Source organism: Salvelinus namaycush, chromosome 4, assembly GCF_016432855.1.
Source record: "Salvelinus namaycush isolate Seneca chromosome 4, SaNama_1.0, whole genome shotgun sequence".
Lineage (NCBI taxonomy): Eukaryota > Metazoa > Chordata > Actinopteri > Salmoniformes > Salmonidae > Salvelinus > Salvelinus namaycush.
In genome coordinates this window covers 6994919-7018351 of record NC_052310.1, presented here as the reverse complement: position 1 = coordinate 7018351, position 23433 = coordinate 6994919, and the positions used below count along the sequence as shown (strand labels likewise).

The window sequence follows — 23433 nt, the reverse complement described above, 5'->3', positions numbered from 1 at the left end:
GGTCTGGTGAGACAAAAATAGAGCTTTTTGGTCTAAACTCCACTCGCCGTGTTTGGAGGAAGAAGAAGGATGAGTACAACCCCAAGAACACCATCCCAACCGTGAATCATGGAGGTGGAAACATCATTCTTTGGGGATGCTTTTCTGCAAAGGGGACAGGACGACTGCACCGTATTGAGGGGAGGATGGATGGGGCCATGTATTGCGAGATCTTGGCCAACAACCTCCTTCCCTCAGTAAGAGCATTGAAGATGGGTCGTGGCTGGGTCATCCAGCATGACAACGACCCGAAACACACAGCCAGGGCAACTAAGGAGTGGCTCCGTAAGAAGTATCTCAAGGTCCTGGAGTGGCCTAGCCAGTCTCCAGACCTGAACCCAATAGAAAATCTTTGGAGGGAGCTGAAAGTCCGTATTGCCCAGCGACAGCCCCGAAACCTGAAGGATCTGGAGAAGGTCTATATGGAGGAGTGGGCCAAAATCCCGGCTGCAGTGTGTGCAAACCTGGTCAAGAACTACAGGAAACGTATGATCTCTGTAATTGCAAACAAAGGTTTCTGTACCAAATATTAAGTTCTGCTTTTCTGATGTATCAAATACTTATGTCATGCAATAAAATGCAAATTAATTACTTAAAAATCATACAATGTGATTTTCTGGACTTTTATTTTAGATTCCGTCTCTCACAGTTGAAGTGTACCTATGATAAAAATTACAGACCTCTACATGCTTTGTAAGTAGGAAAACCTGCAAAATCGGCAGTGTATCAAATACTTCTTCTCCCCACTGTATATATTTGTAATAATGACAATTACAATAATATTGAATGAACAATAAACACTTTAGTTTTAACTTAATATAATACATAAAATCATTTTAGTCTGAAATAAATAATGAAACATGTTCAATTTGGTTTAAATAATGCAAAAACAGTGTTTGGAGAAGAAAGTAAAAGTGCAATATATGCCATGTAAAAATGCTAACGTTTAAGTTCCATGCTCAGAACATGAGAACATATGAAAGCTGGTGGTTCCTTTTAACACGAGTCTTCAATATTCCCAGTTAAGAAGTTTTAGGTTGTAGTTATTATAAGACTATTTCTCTCTACCATTTGTATTTCATATACCTTTGACTATTGGATGTTCTTATATGCACTATAGTATTGCCAGCCTAATCTGGGGAGTTGATAGGCTTGAAGTCATAAACAGCGCTGTGCCTCAAGCACTGCTAAGAGCTGCTGGCAAATGCAGGAAAGTGCTGTTTGAATGAATGCTTACGAGCCTGCTGCTGCCTACAACCGCTCAGTCAGACTGCTCTATCAAATATCAAATCATAGACTTAATTATAATATAATAACACACAGAAATATGAGCCTTAGGTCATTAACATGGTCAAATCCGGAAACGATCATTTCGAAATCAAAAAGTTTTCTTTCAGTGAAATACGGAACCGTTAAGTATTTTATCGAACGGGTGGCAACCCGAAGTCTAAATATTGCTGTTACGTTGCACAATCTTCAATGTTATGTCATAATAATGTAAAATTCTGGCAAATTAATTACGGTCTTTGTTAGGAAGAAATGGTCTTCACACAGTTCCCAACGAGCCAGGCGGCCCAAACTGCTGCATATACCCTGACTCTGTTGCACAGAACACAAGAGAAGTGACACAATTTCCCTAGTTAATATTGCCTGCTCACAGGAATTTATTTTAACTAAATATGCAGGTTTAAAAAAATATATACTTGTGTATTGATTTTAAGAAAGGCATTGATGTTTATGGTTAGGTACATTGGTGCAACGATTGTGTTTTTTTTTGCGAATGCGCTTTTGTTAAATCATCACCCGTTTGGAGAAGTTGAAGTAGGCAGCCAAGCTGTGTGGACAAGGTACTGCTCTGTTTCAGCTGTCATGGGCAGCCAAGCTGTGTGGACAAGGTACTGCTCTGTTTCAGCTGTCATGGGCAGCCAAGCTGTGGGGACAAGGTACTGCTCTGTTTCAGCTGTCATGGGCAGCCAAGTTCTGTGGACAAGGTACTGCTCTGTTTCAGCTGTCATGGGCAGCCAAGCTGTGTGGACAAGGTACTGCTCTGTTTCAGCTGTCATGGGCAGCCAAGCTGTGTGGACAAGGTGCTTTTTGCACCATAAAAGCCAATGAATTTGTGACCTTTGAAATGTTTGAATCATTCTTGACTGTAATGTGATTTGTGGATTCAAATGATATATTTTGTGTGTTTCAGGAGGAGGGGGGGGTGGGGACCCTGGGCTTGTCCACTGGTCAGGCTCTGGGAACACTGAGGGACCAGCTCACCACCCTGCTTGACCAGCACCAGACCACAGGCCGTGGCAAACAACCCACTGCACAGGTAGATACCACCGCACACACTCACATGCATACATACATACATACACACACACACGGACGCACACACACACACACTTTGTTGTAGAGCATAATGAGCTGTTTTGTTTGTTAATGTTAATTTAGGAGCAGTGGGTGAAAAGCTTCCTTCACCATGGCAACCGCCACTCCTGTCTCCATTGGCCGGGAGCCGCCCTCACACTGCTGGTGGTGGTGGGACTTCTCTGTTGTTATGGCGACCAGCCGCAAGGCAGGTGTGTTTGACTGTAGAGCTGGGACAATAGACAGAACATTATCAACACAGACCGTTCCGATAGCGTTTGCTGATATCGTTCATTACGATAAGTAACCTATACTAGAGAAATGTGAAATAAGTTTGATATAAAATAAGTTTGCTAATATGGGTGATTGTCAATGGGACAATTGGTGGCAACAACCATCATACTAGTAGTAGTTTAAAGGATAATTTGAATAAACGGTGGTGCACATTGATGTTATACATTTAGCGTTCTATTTATTGTTATGGCATCAATTCAGGCAATTTATTGCTGTATGGATTTGTGTCCATATGGTCCATTTTTATTTATTTATTGTGGGTGTTATTTAGACTGGGCCTCTGCAAATTGTGGGTGTTGTTTAGACCGGAACGTGTGGGTGTTGTTTAGACCGGAACGTGTGGGTGTTGTTTAGACCGGAACGCGTGGGGCTGTTGTTTAGACCGGAACGCGTGGGGCTGTTGTTTAGACCGGAACGCGTGGGGCTGTTGTTTAGACCGGAACGCGTGGGGCTGTTGTGTAGACCGGAACGCGTGGGGCTGTTGTGTAGACCGGAACGCGTGGGGCTGTTGTGTAGACCGGAACGCGTGGGGCTGTTGTTTAGACCGGAACGCGTGGGGCTGTTGTGTAGACCGGAACGCGTGGGGGTGTTGTTTAGACCGGAACGTGTGGGTGTTGTTTAGACCGGAACGCGTGGGGCTGTTGTTTAGACCGGAACGCGTGGGGCTGTTGTTTAGACCGGAACGCGTGGGGCTGTTGTTTAGACCGGAACGCGTGGGGCTGTTGTGTAGACCGGAACGCGTGGGGCTGTTGTGTAGACCGGAACGCGTGGGGCTGTTGTGTAGACCGGAACGCGTGGGGCTGTTGTGTAGACCGGAACGCGTGGGGCTGTTGTGTAGACCGGAACGCGTGGGGCTGTTGTTTAGACCGGAACGCGTGGGGCTGTTGTTTAGACCGGAACGCGTGGGGCTGTTGTTTAGACCGGAACGCGTGGGGGTGTTGTTTAGACCGGAACGCGTGGGGGTGTTGTTTAGACCGGAACGCGTGGGGCTGTTGTGTAGACCGGAACGCGTGGGGCTGTTGTGTAGACCGGAACGCGTGGGGCTGTTGTGTAGACCGGAACGCGTGGGGCTGTTGTGTAGACCGGAACGCGTGGGGCTGTTGTGTAGACCGGAACGCGTGGGGCTGTTGTGTAGACCGGAACGCGTGGGGCTGTTGTTTAGACCGGAACGCGTGGGGCTGTTGTTTAGACCGGAACGCGTGGGGCTGTTGTTTAGACCGGAACGCGTGGGGCTGTTGTTTAGACCGGAACGCGTGGGGCTGTTGCGTAGACCGGAACGCGTGGGGCTGTTGCGTAGACCGGAACGCGTGGGGCTGTTGCGTAGACCGGAACGCGTGGGGCTGTTGCGTAGACCGGAACGCGTGGGGCTGTTGTGTAGACCGGAACGCGTGGGGCTGTTGTGTAGACCGGAACGCGTGGGGCTGTTGTGTAGACCGGAACGCGTGGGGCTGTTGTGTAGACCGGAACGCGTGGGGCTGTTGTTTAGACCGGAACGCGTGGGGCTGTTGTGTAGACCGGAACGCGTGGGGCTGTTGTGTAGACCGGAACGCGTGGGGGTGTTGTGTAGACCGGAACGCGTGGGGGTGTTGTGTAGACCGGAACGCGTGGGGGTGTTGTGTAGACCGGAACTTCAACCCAAATGTTCCTATCAGAGCTACCTCACGGTAAAATAAGGTTGAAACACAGGAAGCACCAACAGTCTGTGAATACTATCATATCTCCTCTCCTCTCTCTGTAGTTCTGGGATAGAGTTGGTGAACGCTGCAGCCCTCCTCATGCTCTTCACGCTGAGCTTCCTGCTGATTGGTCGACAGCAGAGGCTGAGGAGAACTGAGATGGTGCACCGGCTCAACAGCATCATCAATCAGCTCAACGGTGAGAGAAAAGGGGGGATGGCGCAAGAAGGAGAGGAGATGGGATGGGAGTTGACAGTTGGAGATTTAAATGGAGGGAAACGTTAAGAAATTAACACTTTTACTTGAGGTTGGCAAGTTTCCACCATTCTCGTTTTGTGATCCTATATTTTAATTTCCCCTTCCACCCTCTCTCCCGCCTCCAGGCTACCTGTCGGACTGGGCAGATTTGGGTGAGGGGATGAGGTGGTCTCCCTCCCTTTACCCTGACCTGTACACCCCCTCCTCCCCCTCCTGGTCGCTCCACTGGGCCTACCGCGACTCCAACCTGGTCAACCTGCCTGTGTCCCTACTGGTGGAGGGAGACGTCATAGCACTACGGCCAGGACAGGAGACATTCGCTTCTCTCAGAGGCATCAATGTACGGCGAGCGGGATGAAGAGTGAGAGGGAAAGAGGGGGGTGGAGAGAGAGAGAGGGGGGTGTAGATGGTAAAGGTGAGAGGGAAAGAGAGGGGCGGAGATGGTAAAGGTGAGAGGGAAAGAGGGGGGTGTAGATGGTAAGGGTGAGAGGGAAAGAGGGGGGTGTAGATGGTAAAGGTGAGAGGGAAAGAGGGGGGTGTAGATGGTAAAGGTGAGAGGGAAAGAGGGGGGTGTAGATGGTAAAGGTGAGAGGGAAAGAGGGGGATGTAGATGGTAAAGGTGAGAGGGAAAGAGGGGGATGTAGATGGTAAGGGTGAGAGGGAAAGAGGGGGGTGTAGATGGTAAAGGTGAGAGGGAAAGAGGGGGATGTAGATGGTAAAGGTGAGAGGGAAAGAGGGGGGTGTAGATGGTAAAGGTGAGAGGGAAAGAGGGGGATGTAGATGGTAAGGGTGAGAGGGAAAGAGGGGGGTGTAGATGGTAAAGGTGAGAGGGAAAGAGGGGGGTGTAGATGGTAAAGGTGAGAGGGAAAGAGGGGGGTGTAGATGGTAAAGGTGAGAGGGAAAGAGGGGGGTGTAGATGGTAAAGGTGAGAGGGAAAGAGGGGGATGTAGATGGTAAGGGTGAGAGGGAAAGAGGGGGGTGTAGATGGTAAAGGTGAGAGGGAAAGAGGGGGGTGTAGATGGTAAAGGTGAGAGGGAAAGAGGGGGGTGTAGATGGTAAAGGTGAGAGGGAAAGAGGGGGGTGTAGATGGTAAAGGTGAGAGGGAAAGAGGGGGATGTAGATGGTAAAGGCGAGAGAGGAGGTGGATACTGCTTATGTGGATGTCTCACCTGTATCTCCCTTCTCCAGGATGACGATCATATAGTTCTGGAGCCAGGTGACATGTTCCCACCTCGTTCCCCCCCTCCCTCCCCCCGGGGGGACCAGAAGAGGGGTCCCCAGAGCCCCCAGCAGCACCGCCTCTTCAGGGTGGTCCGCACGCCCATCCTCGACAGCGTCAGGTGGGCAATGCATCCTCTTGAGGCTAAACAGTCTGACAAACTTTGATTTTGAGGTGAACGGGTTTGAGGTAATAATTCACCACTAGCTAGGTTGATATCCAACAATTCTTGGTCCAAGAATTCAACTCGAGGAGAAAGTTTGCGCAAATCATGAATGATCATCTAGAGTCAAAGGAAACCTGAAATTGTGACGTCTCAGTGTGTCATTTTGAAGCAGTTTAAAGATACAGAGCAGGTTTACCAGACCCACATTAAGTCTAATACTGGTCTAAACTGCATGTTTGTTGTCCAGGATGAGGCTCAAACCGTCTCATGACATCATCTAAAATGACTGACACCCCTAGCTGAATCCACCTCTGTGCTTTACAGGAACAGTCTGGACCTGGCTCTGTCTCGACCAATCACAGCCCTGGATAACGAGAGGTTCACCGTTCAGTCCATCATGGCCAAGTTCGCCTGCCCTATTGTACTGGTGAGAAAATCAAGCACAGAAACACAGTTTCTTAATTAAAGCCACTTTGTTGTCCCTCATGTTATCCCTCTCTCCTCCTATAGGTGGCGTTCTTGGTTGTGAATACTGTGCGTTATTTCTTTGACGCCCCTAGCCTCACTCCTGGACGCTTCAACTTCATCCAGCTGCAGGTATGGAGACTCAACACCTCTTCCTGGCCGTGCCCCTTCTCCCTATTTATAGCAGGTAGTCTAACCTGAGGGGACAGAATCTCTTCAAACCTATAAAATATTCCTATTGTAATAAGTGTTGTGTTCCAGCTGATGGGAGTGCTGCCCATCCTTCCCCTGCTGTTTCCTGTCATGTGGGTGCTGGTCAACACCTATGGAGAGGCTAGCGTCCTGGCTGAGTCCAGCAGAGCTTCTCCTACTGGCCTGGTGAGAAACACATATACACAAGCGCCATGCGAGACACAGAGAGATGCCTCCTGTGTGGTTTAACTAGCCTCTTCTCTCGCCCCAGCTTGCTAAGTTTTCCGAGGACACTTTAAGCAGCTACACTGAAGTGGTGTCCTCCCAGGTATAACTTCACAAGTCCTACCCCTGCCTCCCCCCTCACTCCCTCGTTCCCGTCCTCACGCTGCCCGCCCTCGCCCCTTCACCCACCACTGTGAAACCCTGTAGCTAACACACACCCGCCTCATGCATCTTCTTTTGTTGTTCGAGTTTGGGACTCCAATCATCTATTTGGTTTTGCATTGTTTATCCCTAATGTGATTGATTTTCTTCAACTGGCATGATGAGATATCTTGTCTCTTTGGCATTTCTATTGGTTCTCTCTGTCAGCCAATCAGTCTTTCTTCGATCATCCCTAATGGAAGGGCAAATTTGACTCATCTAGTTTGGGCAATTTTTCATCATACCATTTCTTCAGCTAATCACGTAACCCTTTGACTCCCCCCACAAACCCCAGTACTCACTGCCCCCACCTCTACGTTACTGACACATTGGCCCAGTCCAGAACTAACCCCCTCCCTGCTATAGGGCTTGGTTCTGGATCGGCCTTTCCCATGAGCCTGCCACTTCTGTCCTCTAGCTTGCAATGCATGATGGGGAAACTCTGCCTCACTAGCTGTGTACTTCAACTCTCAAACGACTTCCTTTCCTTGTGTCCTTGACTCAAATGCCTTACTTGATGAACATTAATCTGGAAAGGGTCGGAAGGACCTGGGAGAAATATAATTTCTTAAGAAAAGGACTTAAGGAAAGGAAGCATGTGAGCGTATTGGGTCATAATCCCTGATTGCATCGCCTGGACTGTAGGCAGACTGAAGACATCTAAAATGGCGTCTACAAATACTGTGTTTACTCACATTTAGGTTTCAACCATTTTGGGGAAGATGAAGGTGTTCTAGAGGTGTTTTCTACTCCACTTTGCCATTAGTAATATACCGTGCCTTCAGAAAGTATTCAGACCCCTTGACTTATTCCACATTTTGTTATGTTACAACCTGAATTGAAAATGGATTAAATATATTTTGTTTACACACAACACCCCATAATGACAAAGTGAAAACATGTTTTTAAAATGTTGGCACATTTATTCACACCACTGAGTCAATACATATTAGAATCACCTTTGGAAGCGATTACAGCTGTGAGTCTTTCTGGGTAAGTCTCTAAGAAGAGCTTTGCACACCTGGATTGTATAATTGCACATTATTCTTTTTGAAATTCTTCAAGCTCTGTCAAGTTGGTTGTTGATCATTGCTAGACAGCCATTTTCAAGGTGATTTAAGTCAAAACTGTAACTAGGCCACTCAGGAACATTCAATGTCGTCTTGCTAAGCAACTCCAGTGTATATTTGGCCTTGTGTTGTAGGTTATTGTCCTGCTGAAAGGGGAATTCCTCTCCCAGTGTCTGGTGGAAAGCAGACTGAACCAGGTTTTTCTCTAGGATTTTGCCTGTCCTTAGCTCCGTTCTGTTGTATTTTTATCACCAATCCTTAATGATTACAAGTATATCCATAACATGATGCAGCCACCACTATGTTTGGTAACATGGAGCGTTGTACTCAGTAATGTGTTGGATTTGTCCCAAACATAATGCTTTGTATTAATTGCTTTGCCACATTTCATGCAGTTTTACTTCAGTGTCTTGTTTGCAAACAGGATGCATGTTTTGGAATATTTTTCATTCTGTACAGGCTTCCTTCTTTTCACTCTGTCATTTAGGTTAGTATTGTGGAGTAATAACTACAATGTTGATCCATCCTCAATTTTCTCCTATCACAGCCATTAAACTCTGTAACTGTTTTGAAGTCAACATTGGCCTTGTGTTGAAATCCATGAGCGGTTTCCTTCCTCTCTGGCAACTGAGTTAGGAAGGACGCCTGTATCTTTGTAGTGACTTGGTGTGTTGATACACCCCCCAAAGTGTAATTAACTTCACCATGCTCAATGGGATATTCAGTATCAGCTTTTAATTATTTTTTTTACACATCTACTAATTAGTGCTCTTCTTTGCGAGGCATTGGAAAACCCCAGTCTTTGTGGTTGAATCTGTGTTTGAAATTCACTGCTCATCTGAAGGACTTTACACATATGTGTGGGTTACAGGGATGAGGTAGACATTCATAAATCATGTTAAACACTTATTGTACACACAATGAGTCATTTTTTTATTAATTGGTAAACAATTCTTAAAACATAATTCCATGTTGACATTATGGGGTATTGTGTGTAGGCCAGTGACACACAATCTCAATGTAATACATTTTCAATTCAGGCTGTAACACAGCAAAATGTGGAAAAAGTCAGGGGGTTTGAATACTTCCTGAAGGCACTGTAGCCCACTATACTGTAGATTATATTGCCTGCAAAATTGAGTCCACTATGTATGAACTATATATTTTTTAGTGGGTGAAAAAGCGATGAGGCCTAAATGTGTGCTTGTGTGTGTGCAGGAGATTCTGCGGTGTGTGTGGAGACACCTGGTGGGTGTGCTAAAGGGAGAATCACAGACACTCTGCTATACTTCCAGCCTGCTACACACACTTGGCTCTGTCACTGTAAGTATTTGTGCTTTTGTGTGTGTATGTGTGTGTGTGTGCATTTGTGTGTAACTCGCTCTCTTTCTCTAGGTGTTGTGTTGTGTGGATAAACGGGGTGTATTATCCTGGCCTAACCCCAGTCCAGAGACGGTGCTGTTCTTTAGTGGTCGCGTGGAGCCGCCTCACAACGACAGTCAAGAAGACCTGCGAGACGACCTCTCTGTCAACTCCGAGGACCGGGACGAGGTGGGTGGGTGGCTGGTATGTCGTGTCTTCCTATATACCGGTATGGATGCATTTACTTCACTGTTTCAATGTTTGGTTAAATGTGATACGCCGCTCCGCTGTGTGTAACGTCCGTTTTTACTCTGCTACTTGAGTCGTCTCTCTCACCATGCCCCACCCCCTGTCGCTCAAGGAGCGCCGATGTTGCTCGACCACGAGACCACTTGACGCTCACTGGTCAGTCTGCATGGTCAATGAAACAAGACGTTGACGACAACGATGCTGCTTTCCGCTTCGGCTATTTCAGCCACGCCCGTTGCTGACAGGTGTATAAAATCGAGCACACAGCCCCATGCAATCTCCATTGGCAATGGAATGGCCTTACTGAAGAGCTGTGACTTTCAACTTTGCACCGTCATAGGATGCCACCTTTCCAACAAGTCCGTTTGTCACACACACTGCCCTTCTAGAGTTGCTGTTTGCTTGATTTTTGCACATCTGGGAGTGGCTGGGTGTGGCTGAAATAGCCGAAACCACATATTTATTTTAAGGGGTGTCCACATACTTTTGTATATATAGGGTATATTAGTATGTTCAGTTTTTTTTGTATTTGAAAAAAATAAAAATAATAATTGACTAATGTTAGAATTTTTCTTCCACTTTGACATTAGAATATTTTGTGTAAATCGTTGACAAAAAAATGACAAATCCATTTGAATCCCGCTTTGTGAGAAGAAGTCCAGGGGTGTGAATACTTTCTGAAGGGTCCCATTGTCCTCCGTCAGATGGCGCTATCTGACGTGAGACAATGATCTAGTTCCTGTGAGACTCGTTTGATAGGTGATACTGTCTTTTCAGCAGTGGTGGTAAAAGTAAAGATACCTTAATAGAAAATCACTCGGTAAAATACTTCTTGAGTAAAAGTATTTTTTTTAAATATACTTATTAAGTATCAAAGGTAAAATGATTAATAATTTCTAATTCCTATTATGCAAACCAGACGGCACGATTTAACGTTCCTATTAAGCAAACCAGACGGCACGATTTACAATTTTATTTTATTTTACGGATAGCCACGGGCACAATCCAACACTCACACATAATTTACAAACAAAGTGTTTCGTGAGTGTGCCAGATCAGAGGCAGTAGGGATGACCAGGGATGTTCTCTTGATAAGTTTGTGAATTGGACCATTTCTATCCTGCTAAGCATTCAAAATGTAATAGTACTGAGAAAAATAGTATGGAGAAAAAACACATTTTCTTTAGGAATATAGTGACCTAAAAGTTATAAAAAATATACCCCACAAAAATACTTAAATATTTATTTACTTTATTTTAACTTGAGTACTTTACACCACTGCTTTTCAGTGATTGAAAGAGTAATGTCTGATTGGCTGTTCATCCTGTCCATCAGACACAGGAGAGGGAGGCTCTGCTGTGTATGCCAATGATGGATGGGTATGAGCCCAGCGAGACGTCACATGACACTGGCTGTTCGCAAGCACGGGAGACACACACACGCACCAAACACCCCTCAGGATCTAATGTCAGCTTCAGCCACGACACAGATGGAGGGGATCAGGGCCCTGAACAGGTAAAACACACACACACACACACACACACACACACACACACACACATCCTGTATATAATTCTCTTGTCATCTTACTACACAGCATTTCTCTCCTCTCTCTCTCTCCTTTCTCTCACCACCCCTCTCTCCAGGATATGTTGGGTTGCTATGACAGCGAAGCGGAGGACTACGTGTGTGACTACCACCTGGAGATGTTGAGTCTGTCTCAGGACCAGCAGAACCCGGTGAGTATCCAGTTTGACGAGCAGGGCTGGCAGTGCCACCTGCCCAGCCTCAAGCCCCTGGGCCTCAACATCCTGCTCAACCTGTGCAACGCCAGCGTCACCCAGCAGCTCTGCCGCTTCTCCGACCACCTCAGTAACCTGGCGCTGCAGGAGAGCCACGGGGCCGTGCTGCCCGTCCACGTGCCCTGGGGACTGTGTGAGCTCTCCAGGCTTATAGGTGAGGAGAGGAAGAGAATCACACACACACAGGAAAGTATACATTTCCTCTGTGACCTCCAGACTCATACACACTGACCCCTTCTCTTTCTTCCTGGGTTTCTCTCAGGGTTCACTCCCGGGGCGAGGGAGCTGTTTAAACAGGAGAACCACCTAGCTCTGTACCAGCTGCCCTGTGGGGAGAAGGCCAAGGAGTCTGTCCCTCGACGCCAACATAACTTTACCAAGAGACAACCTCCCATCAGCCACCTCATCTCCCTCTTCATCAGAGACTCCTCTTCCAGTGAGAATAGCTCAATTTGTATTATTTTTTTTCTCTATAGCTCTTTTGTTCTTTGTATTTCTCCCCTCTCACTCATCTCTCTGATTGGTTACTCGCTCTCTCCATCTCTTGCCCTCCTCTCCTTTAACCCTTGACCTCTTTCTTGGAATCGTTTTGTTGCACCTCTGTGACCCCTGAACTATCACCTCTAGATAACGTCCAGATGTTGTCTCACGGCTCAGCTGACCTCATCCTGGAGGCCTGCACTGATGTCTGGGACGGAACCGACATCTACCCCCTCTCTGGCTCCGACAGGTCAGAACAGCCTTGTGACAGCCTCGTGACAGCCTTATGACAGCCTTATAGCAGCCTCATGACAACCATTATTAACCCTTAATATGTCTACCCCCCCTACAGGAAGAAGGTTCTGGACTTCTACCAGCGGGCCTGTCTGTCGGGATACTGCTCTGCTTTTGCCTACAAGCCCATGCAGGTGTCTCTGTCCAACCAGCTCAATGGGAAATGTGTGGAGCTAGCCCCGGGACCCAACCTCTTCTCTGGGGTAGAATTGCCCTCCACCACCCCTATCAAACATGTCTCCCGCAGGAACTCCTGGAGCTCTGATGGTGAGGGAGGGACTGAGGGGGAGGGACTGAGGGGGAGGGACTGAGGGGGAGGGACTGAGGGGGAGGGACTGAGGGGGAGGGACTGAGGGGGAGGGACTGAGGGGGAGGGACTGAGGGTGGGAAGACTGGAGGATGCAGGAAGGGAGATGCTGCTACACTCAGAAGATGTGTTGTACCTTAGTGTAACTTTGTCTTGTCCCCCTCTTTTCTCTCTCTCTCTCTCTCTCTCTCTCCATAGAGGGTATAGGAGGTGTGGAGAAGGACGACTGTGTTCAGGCTCTGAGTGGTCAGATCTTCATGGGAATGGTGTCATCCCAGTTCCAGGCTCGTCTGGACACCGTCAGGCTCATAGACGCTCTGGTCACCGCCTGCATACGCTTTGTCTACTTCTCTATGGAGGACGAACTACGCAGCAAGGTGTGTGTGTGTGTGTGTGTGTGTGTGTGTGTGTTTGCTGAGATGTATGTGATGATGCCGGTGACGATGATTGTCTGTTTTGTGAATGTGGTAGGTGTTTGCAGAGAAGATGGGCCTGGAGACAGGGTGGAACTGTCACATCTCTCTGACCCCAAACAGAGACAGTCCCTGTGACGGTGCCCCCAACAGCCCCGGCCAGTACTCCGTACACGATGAACATCAAGACTCCAGAGATGAGGCAGAGGGGCTGCTGTTACCAGAGGAGGAGACCACTGATGTCCCCAGCTTCCTGGAGGACTGCAACAGGGTACAGGAACAAATACCGTTTGTCTTCCCTCGTCTGTCCCTTCCCCCTGTCTCATGCTAATCCTTCTGTGTCCAGGCGAAGCTACCTCGTGGTATCCACCAGGTTCGTCCTCACCTGAAGAACATTGACAACGTGCCTCTGTTGGTGCCCCTCTTCACCGACTGTACCCCAGAGAGTGAGTCAGAACATCTCCACTTACATGAAACAAACTTTTCTGTTTTTCAAAAACCGTGGTATTTGTTACTTAGACATTCCTATATTTTAATATACAAATCAATTGACCATGGTATAGGATTGTATTTTATCACAAGATATGCAATGTAGTTTTGCGTGTTACAGTTATGCATGTGTGAGTGCTCTAAATCTCTTGCTCTGTGTGTGTGTGTGTGTGTGTGTGTGTGTGTGTGTGTGTAGCCATGTGTGAGATGATCAAGATCATGCAGGAGAACAGAGAAGTGACGTGCTGCCTGGGGAGCTCTGCTAACTTCCGCAACAGCTGCCTCTTTCTACAGAGTGACCTCAGGTACACACACACGTAATCACATGTCACAAACAAGGCAGCTGCTGTCTAGTTAATTTATAAATAGTCTTTGATGTGTGTCCATAAGTACGCTTACAACCACATAATAATGCTAGACTTAATGACAGTATGGAAAGAAATACAGATCACACACACTGTTTCCTAAACCCCCCCCCTCCAGCATCGCCCTGGACCCCCTGTACCCGTCGCGGTGTTCGTGGGAGACGTTTGGCTACGCTACAGGAGCAGGGCTGAACGGGGAGGTGGAGGGTCTGTCTCCTCTCAGTCTGTCTGGTCAACTCAACACCCTGGCCTGTTCTGTCACCTTCCACCAGGGGGAGTCGGTCAGCATGGTCAAACTCATAGAACAGGTGAGACACACACACACACACACACACACACACCAGAGGATGTGAGTGGAGCTGGAGCAGAGCATGAGTAATTTGTCTGGAACGTGGAGAGTATAAAAGTGTTTTAAAGTGTCGTCCTTCTCTCCCGCTCTGATTTCTATTTATTTAGCCTACCCCATCACTAATGCACAGAGATGCGGATGAGTCATCCAAGAACTAGGTCACACAGCCTGTAAAATTGATGGCAAGATGATGAATGAACCCATGCTGCAGCACCAGAGATGTTTTCATTTCTATACAGGCTATTATTTAAAAAGAAAATGAAAAAAGGAGTAAGTTTGGAACAATACTAAAGTTGTCTATCGACTGTCAAATGTGAGCGCAACAGAACCAGTTATAACTGAAGTATCTGATCATCAATAGATTAGAGAAATAGCTATTTCTTTTGTAACACGGTGGCCACATAGCCTACCATCAGGTAGATCCTTCTTGGCGCACAGATCCCGATTACGGGATCATTTTCCTAAACAACCGCTGAATTGCAGAGCGCCAAATTCAAAAATAATACAAAAAATATTTATAATCATGGAATCACAAGTGAAATATACCAAAACACAGCTTAGCTTGTTGTTAATCCACCTATCGTGTCAGATTTTGAAAATATGCTTTACAGCGAAAGCAATCCAAGCGTTTGTGAGTGTATCAATCAATGCTGGAACAGCTAGCCTTAAATTAGCTTGGTCACGAAAGTCAGAAAAGCAATAAAATTAATCGCTTACCTTTGATAATCTTCGGATGTTTGCACTCACGAGACTCCCAATTACACAAATGTTATTTTTGTTCGATAAAGATTAGTTTTATAACCAAAAACCGCCATTTGGTTTGCGCGTTATGTTCAGAAAACCACAGCCTCGTTCCGTTCCTGAAATTCCCCCCCCCAAAAAAATATTCTGGCCCTACGACATGTTGAAATGTTTAAGCTTCTTACGACAGCCTACTTCAAAACCAAATGGTACATAGTCACAAAAGTAGATGGGGTGTTTGTCAAATTATATTTTTAAACAAAATTGAGCTGCATCTTTTTGGGAGGGAGTTTTTTTGCATAGTGGGGGACGTTGGGTGAAAAGTGGGTTTCCGACCACATTCTCTCTCTCATATGACATTTCAGGACTTTTTGGGGATTAAAAATGTATTGCCATTCAAAATCCTATTTTCTTTAACCTTAACCCCAAACCTAACCCTTAAGACTAAAATAGCATGTTAACAAATTCAGGACCTGAAAAAAATACAGACTTTCCAAATTATTCTTGTTTTCCTACCTTGTTGGGACATTCTGGTTCTGATAAGGTAGGAAAACATGTACACACGCACAGACACACAAAGATACATTATATATTTATTTGGCATGTATGATTCCTTTCCAGGCACGTCACACCACCTACAGCATCCGCAAGAGCTTCTTGTTCCTGTTGCAGTGTCAGCTGACCCTGGTCCTCATCCAGGTGAGAGAACACCTGTACAGCCAATTCATTTCAGCTATAATAAAAGACCTGAGGATGCAACAGTTTCACCTGAATATTTGATGACGTTATTGTTGCTTCCCCTCCCGTTGGTGTAGTTTCTGGCCTGCCTAGCCCAGCTCCCTCCTCCTATGAACATCACTGACATCCTGTGGCTGTCCTGCTTCAGCTGTCCATTGCTCAGGTACCACCACTACTAACCATATAGATTTCACACTCGTGTTATATAGTACAACAGTAGACTTACATGATACTAACCATGTCTCTGTGTGTTGTGTTGGCAGTGTGTCATTCTTAGGAAAGCCACCAGACAGTTCTGTGATGAACGTAGCCACAGGGAAGAACCAAGATGCCATCCCCAGAAAGGTACTATACCCGCACCGGCCCTGTTTCAGACATATTACCTTACACTACGCTAATTTTATGAGGTTTGTCATGATTGGCCAACTCCAAATATGCAGAGTCAGATGCTTATTATTGATACACTACATGACCAATAGGATGTGGACACCTGCTGGTCTAACATCTCATTCCAAAATAATGGGCATTAATATGGAGTTGGTCCCCACTTGCTGCCATAACAGCCTCCACTCTTCTGGTAAGTCTTTCCGCTAGATGTTGGAACATTGCTGCGGGAACTTGCTTCCATTCAGCCACGAGCATTAGTGAGGTCGGGCACTGATGTTGGGCGATTAGGCCTGGCTCGCAGTCGGTGTTCCAATTCATCCCAAAGGTGTTCGATGGGGTTGTGGTCAGGGCTCTGTGCAGGCCAGTCAAGTCACACCGATCTCAACAAACCATTTCTGTATTGACCTTGTTTTGTGCACAGGGGCATTGTTTTGCTTCAAGAGGAAAGGGCCTTCCCCAAACTGTTGCCACAAAGTTGGAAGAATCGTCATTGTATGCTGTAGCGTTAAGATTTCCCTTCACTGGAACTCGAAAAAACCATGAAAAACAGCCCCAGACCATTATTCCTCCACCACCAAACTTTTACAGTTGGCACTATGCATTGGGGCAGGTAGCGTTCTCCTGGCATCCGCCAAACGCGGATTCGTCCGTCGGACTGCCCGATGGTGAAGCGTGATTCATCACATTTCCACTGCTCCTGAGTCCAATGGTGCTGAGCTTTACACCACTCCAGCCGACGCCTGGCATTGTGCATGGTGAGCTTAGGCTCATGAATCGCCCGACGAACAGCTCTTGTGCTGACGTTGCTTCCAAAGGTAGTTTGGAACTGGGTAGTGAGTGTTAAAACTGAGGACAGATTATTTTTATGCGCTGCACACTTCATCACTCGGCGGTCCCATTCTGTGAGCTTGTGTGGCTTACCACTTTGCGGCTGAGCCGTTGTTGCTCCTAGAAGTTTCCACTTCACAATAACAGCACTTACAGTTGACGAGGCAGCTCTAGCAAGGCAGAAATGTGACAAACTGACTTGTTGGAAAAGTGGCATCCTATGACAATGCCACATTGAAAGTCACTGAGCTCTTCAGTAAGGCCATTCTACTGCAATATTTGTCTGTCGAGATTGCATGGCTGTGTGCTCCATTTTAATAGCTGAAATAACCAAATCCACTAATTTGAAGGGGTGTCCACATACACTATATATACAAAAGTATCTTAATCATGACGTGTACCATGGCATTCCTTTAACATCTTGATTTGTGTACATATACTTCCTGCAGACGCAGACCTACTTCCTGGGTTGTTTCCTGCTGAAGTTTGGCCTGACCGTGTGTGCCTACCTGCTAGGCTTTGGCTTTACGCTGCACGAGGTCTGCCTGAGGACCAACAACCTGACCCTGGCAGAGAACACCACCATCAACTGTACTGATATCCTCAGTGTCAGTTCAGCTCGGGACGCTCCCCATTGGTTCAGAGAGCTGTCCAATGGCCTGCTGCTCACTCAGAAGGTCATGGCTGGGTTCCTGGCCCTGCACACCGGTAGGAGGAGCTCTCGGTGAACTCTCACCCCTGCATCTGTTAAGTCAGGATGCATCCTAAATGGCATCATATTCCCTATATAGTGCACTACTTTAGATCAGAGCCCTATGGCACAATATTCCCTATATAGTGCACTACTTTAGATCAGAGCCCTATGGCACAATATTCCCTATATAGTGCACTACTTTAGATCAGAGCCCTATGGCACAATATTCCCTATATAGTGCACTACTTTAGATCAGAGCCCTATGGCACAATATTCCCTATATAGTGCACTACTTTAGACCAGAGCCCTATGGCACAATATTCCCTATATAGTGCACTACTTTAGATCAGAGCCCTATGGCACAATATTCCCTATATAGTGCACTACTTTAGACCAGAGCCCTATGGCACAATATTCCCTATATAGTGCACTACTTTAGACCAGAGCCCTATGGCACAATATTCCCTATATAGTGCACTACTTTAGACCAGAGCCCTATGGCACAATATTCCCTATATAGTGCACTACTTTAGACCAGAGCCCTATGGCACAATATTCCCTATATAGTGCACTACTTTAGACCAGAGCCCTATGGCACCCTATTCCCTATATAGTGCACTACTTTTAACCAGTGTGTTATATAGGGAATAGGTTTCCATTTCAGACGCAGCCTCTGACTTCTGTTCTGCCCCTGGAGAGTCATGTGTCTTTAAGTGTCCTCCCTTCCTCTTTTCCAGTCGTCATCTCGCTAAGTTACGTCCATCGCTCCCAGCCTCTGTGGAAGAAGAACCCTTTCAGCAACACCTGGTGGTGCCTCACTGTCCTTGTAGTGTACGTGTGTGTGTGGCCTAATTGTTTCAAACAACTATGAAGCGGGCAGCTGCAATAGATGTTTTTTATGTTGCCATCATCTGATACTCTCTTCCTCCCCACCTCCAGTCTGTTGGGTCAGATGGTACAGGCCACGGTGGACTACAAGCTGTGGCAGGACAGGTCGGGTTCTTTGACCTTTGGCCTGAAGGACATCCCCATGCTGGCCTGGCTGTTGGTCTCCCTGTCCTGCCTGGTGGTGGTGCTGCTCAACGAGGCCGTCAAACTACACGAGATACGGTAAGATGAAGGAAGGGGTGAGAGGAGGAGTATGATGGAAGGAAGATTGCGGAAAAGACAGAAGGGTTGAAAGTAGAGTATTCTGAGAGGATTGTGGGATGGAGGATGATGTCATGTGGGCGGAAAATGGTTCTCATGTGTTGATCTTTCCATTCCTTCTGTCTGCAGGGTGAGGGTTCGCTACCAGAAGAGACAGAAGCTACAGTTTGAGACTAAACTAGGGATGAACTCTCCCTTCTGATTGACAATTAACAGAGGGGCGTGGCAATGCATGCTGTGAACCAATCAGCCCTTGGGGAAAAGATGAGGCACCAGAATCTGGAGGAGGTCGAAGTTGGATCTAACCACTGGCACAGGGTCAGATGGTTCTCATCCCTCTGTTTGTTAGGATTGGAGAAAGGGTTATCTGATTCTAGATCTGTGGTTTAGGGGAACTTCTACCTTAAACCCAGAATCAAACTCCTCGAGTGCCCATTGACTTGAACCCAGGATCACTCAATCCACCTCAGCCCGAAAGCACTTTGCCTAGCAGGTCCTCCAAACCGCTACACGTGCTGGGTGGTCTAACACTGCGAAAATCCAATCTTTTTTATTTTTTAGATTTAAATTAAATTGTATCATTGTTATGTTAAAAAAAAAGGAAAATCCCAAAGAATGTTTCCTTTTTTGCTTTTAAAAGAAAGACAGCAAAGAAATGTGAATAATTTATTATATAGTGGAATGTTTTTTTTAAACGCATGGGGAATGTTTTACTGTATCCCCTACTTGAGTTTAGGGGTATTTTCTCCTAGTCACTGGTCTCTGATACTGGCTCACATGGGGATTATCACACTTTATCACACTTCAGCATGTCTCCCCCTTTCACATGAATCCCAATACCATAGTAGAGTACAATAGCCTTCACCTTGAATGTAGTCCGTCATTACAGCCACTTGCTGCTGTATATCTGAACGCCAAGCAGTGATAAACGGAAAGGAGAGCTGTATCTAGTAACATGGCCCAGATCCTGGTCTGGGACAATGTCCTGGTCCTAAATCTGTCAAATAATTGGCATTGATAGACCTGAAAAGCTGCCATCAGTCTGGAGTCCACAATGTAGTGCTAACCCTGTGCATTCACGTGAAGCAGTTTCGGAAAGGTTCTGTTGACCATACTAAGGATTTCTACTAAGGCTACTCTTTATAGCCCAGCCTTCTAGCCATATAATGAACGTGGCATGTTCTTAACCAGGATCCAAGAATATCCCTTGCGATTTTCCTTCCGAACAAATGTTTCCTTTGTTTCACCCACACGATCCGACTCCCGAGCTAAGCCAAGGGCAATCCTGCTCTAATGCAATAAGTAATGAAGATTAATTTAATTTACTATAAACAAGTAAAACCGAATTTGTCTCTTTCTAGGTAAATTGTATTTTGAAGAATGTGCTAGCCTGCCACTTTGAAACTCATGTACTGTAAGAAAGGGATTTGTTTAATAATCATCAATCATCTGGTTTGATCCTTGTGTACATACTGTTTTTCCCACCAGAGTTCTACTGAGGGACTGTGGTCTACTCCAGCTGATAAGGTTTTGTCAGTGGTGTTCTAGATTAGAATAGCCTCTAGAGTTCTAGAGCATCCCAGGGTATTCTGAAGGTGCTTCATGTCATCCAGTTGTCGTTTTACTAGCCTGTGTGCTTGTTTCTGCATTCGACAACAATGCACAAGCTGACTAGGTCCGCGATTCAATCCGATCACGCTTGTAGACAGTGCTGCTTTCAAAGGCAATGGTACCGCGTTCGTGGAGATCCCATTTAAGGTTAAAGCTGCAGATCTCGGCTCAATTGGAAATGACCTATGTCAAGCGCTTTGAATGGTGGTTTCGGATTGAATCCCGGCCTAAAAGCTGAATTACTGAGACCCACCAGGCTACCTGTCTGTGTTGGGTGATCATATCAGTAGACCCATTTGAACTCTACAAATGATGACAATCTACAGATTGATCAGCCACAGCTGTTCTATTTTCATTTTTGTTGTATCTTATTTTTACAGCTTGATGTGTTGATCTTCTTATCCTTGTTTCCCAAATGGCACCCTATGCACTTCGGTCTGGAGTTTTCCCCCGGTTGTATCACGTGGTCAGAGAGAACTCCTGTGCCCCAGTCAAACTGTATACATTTGATCATGCGTGCGCCACACCTCTCGACTTCTCACCACGTGCTCTGGTATTGTTTACCCCTCTCTGTTTTGAATGCGGGCTACAATGCTCATGTGTTATATTGACTAGGAGTCGGGGCAGGGCCCAAGATGGCATAAAAACATGGTGCCTACCTTTTTAGATTAACACCTCAGGATCGGGCCTCGCACACTTGTGGTCTTCATAGGCTCCCTTTGGTTGGAGCGTACTTTTAAGTACACTATTTCATAGAAGAGTTGGTAGTTGCATGGTCTGCTAGATCTGTGTGTGAGGTAGATATAATGTAAAAGCACTGAACTACTCAGAGTTCCTTATTGAATGAACAATGTAGCGATCTTAAGAGGGAAAACAGACTGAAGATGTTGATTTTTATACCGTAGAATGCATCCACACATTGCACATAAATACATTTCAATCCATTATTTTTTTTTAATGTATTTCCCATATATATGTCTGGACACACCTACTCATTCAAGGGGTTTCTTTATTTGTACTATGTTCTACATTGTAGAATAATAGTGAAGACATCAAACCTATGAAATAACACACATGGAATCATGTAGTAACCAAAAAAGTGTTACATATCAAAATATGTTTCATATTTTAGATTCTTCTAAGTAGCCACCCTTTGCCTTGATGACAGCTTTGCACACTCTTGGCGTTCTCTCAACCAGTTTCATGAGGAATGTTTTTCCAACAGTCTTCAAGGAGTTCCCACATAATGAGCACTTGTTGGCTGCTTTTACTTCACTCTGCGGTCAAACTCATTTCAAACCATCTCAATTGGGGTTGAGGTCGGGTGATTGTGGAGGCCAGGTCATCTGATGCATCACTCTTCTCCTTCTTGGTCAAATAGACCTTATGCAGCCTGGAGGTGTGTTGGGTCATTGTCCTGTTGAAAAACAAATGATGGTCCCACTAAGCACAAACCAGATGGGATGGCGCATCGCTGTGGTAGCCATGCTGGTTAAGTGTGCTTTGAATTCTAAATAAATCACTGACCGTGTCACGAGCAAAGCACCATCACACCACCTCCGGCAGGTAGCCTAGTGGTTAGAACGTTGGGCCAGTAACCGAAAGGTTGCTGGATTGAATCCGCGAGCTGACAAGGTAAAAATCTGTCGATCTACCCACTGTTGCCTGGGCACTGAAGACGCCAGCCCCCCCCACACCTCTCTGATTGAGGGGTTGAATTAAATGCTAAAGACACATTTCAGTTGAAGCCATCCCCCTTTCCCTTTCCTCCATGCTTCACGGTGGGAACCACACATGCGAAGGTCATCTGTTCACCTACTCTGCGTCTCACAAAGACACGGCAGTTGCAACCAAAAATCGCAATTTTGGACACATCAGACCAAAGGACAGATTTCCACCGGTCCATTGTTCGTGTGTCTTGGCCCAAGCAAGTCTCTTATTGGTGTCCAATAGTAGTGGTTTCTTTGCAGCAATTCGACCATGAAGACCTGATTCACGTAGTCTCTTCTGAACAGTTGATGTTGAGATTTAACTCTGAAGCATTTATTTGGACTGCAATCTGAGGCTGGTAACTCTAATGAACTTATCTTCTGCAGAAGAGGTAACTGTGGGTCTTCCTTTCCTCTGGCCGTCCTCATGAGAGCCAGTTTCATCATGGTGCTTGATGGTTTTTGTGACTGCACTTGGAAGAAACTTTCAAAGTTCTTAATCTTCCAGATTGACTGACCTTCATGTCTTAGAGTAATGATGGACTGTTGTTTCTCTTTGCTTATTTGAGCTGTTCTTGCCATAATATGGACTTGGTCTTTTACCAAATAAGGCTATCTTCTCTATACCAACCCTACCTTGTCACAACACAACTGATTGGCACAAATGCATTAAGAAGGGAAGAAATTCCACAAATTAACAAGGCACACCTGTTAATTGAAATACATTCCAGGTACTATCTCATGAAGCTGGTTGAGAGAATGCCAAGTGTGCAAAGCTGTCATCAAGGCAAAGGGTGGCTACTTTGAAAGATCTAAAATATATTTTGATTGGTTTAACACTTTGGTTACAACATGATCCTGTATTAGTTTGTCTTCACTATTATTCTACAATGTAAAAAAAAAAAAAAAAAAAAAAAAGAAGGAAAAAAAAGCCCTTGAATGAGTGTCCAAACTTTTGACTAGTTTTGTGTGTGTCTCTAATATATATTTATCTCATCTCATTGCTTAAATGTATGCATAAATAAGACCTTATAGATGCCAAGTCTTGGTCATGATATGTTTTTTTTGGGGGGGGGTTCTTTCAGTTTGAGTATGCAATGTGAACTCAGTGGAGCTTGGCCTGCAGGTGTTGTTTTTCACTGCACATATCGACCTAGACACCTTCTTACCACTCTTCTACGACCCAGCTCCAAATCGACATATACTTACCCCTCTTCTACGACCCAGCTCAAATCGACTCCTAGACCCCTACTTACCCCTCTTCTACGACCCAGCTCCAAATTGACCTCTAGATATGTGT

General features: G+C 45.9%; 1 protein-coding gene across 1 annotated transcript; it reads left to right on the top strand.

Moving 5' to 3' along the window:
* Positions 1-1956: 1956 nt before the first annotated feature.
* LOC120045334 (transmembrane protein 94-like) lies at positions 1957-21456 on the top strand. Its single transcript, XM_038990215.1, has 28 exons — positions 1957-1971; positions 2237-2362; positions 2485-2612; positions 4433-4569; positions 4754-4968; positions 5817-5968; positions 6338-6440; positions 6524-6610; positions 6740-6856; positions 9385-9489; positions 9562-9717; positions 11113-11292; positions 11424-11733; positions 11842-12015; positions 12207-12309; positions 12412-12620; positions 12859-13037; positions 13132-13344; positions 13420-13519; positions 13759-13867; positions 14046-14235; positions 15639-15716; positions 15833-15918; positions 16019-16100; positions 17420-17678; positions 18402-18495; positions 18604-18774; positions 18943-21456. The coding sequence occupies exons 1-28, from the start codon at positions 1957-1959 to the stop codon at positions 19013-19015; spliced, it is 3951 nt and encodes a 1316-aa protein (XP_038846143.1). The 3' UTR covers positions 19016-21456.
* Positions 21457-23433: the final 1977 nt, after the last annotated feature.

What these genes read in the sequence shown, in the direction of transcription:
- LOC120045334 (XM_038990215.1), top strand. An exon ending in GGCGACCAGCCGCAAGGCAG is followed by an intron (nt 2,613 to 4,432) that starts GTGTGTTTGACT and finishes CTCTCTCTGTAG; the next exon opens with TTCTGGGATAGAGTTGGTGA. An exon ending in CTTCTCTCAGAGGCATCAAT is followed by an intron (nt 4,969 to 5,816) that starts GTACGGCGAGCG and finishes TCCCTTCTCCAG; the next exon opens with GATGACGATCATATAGTTCT.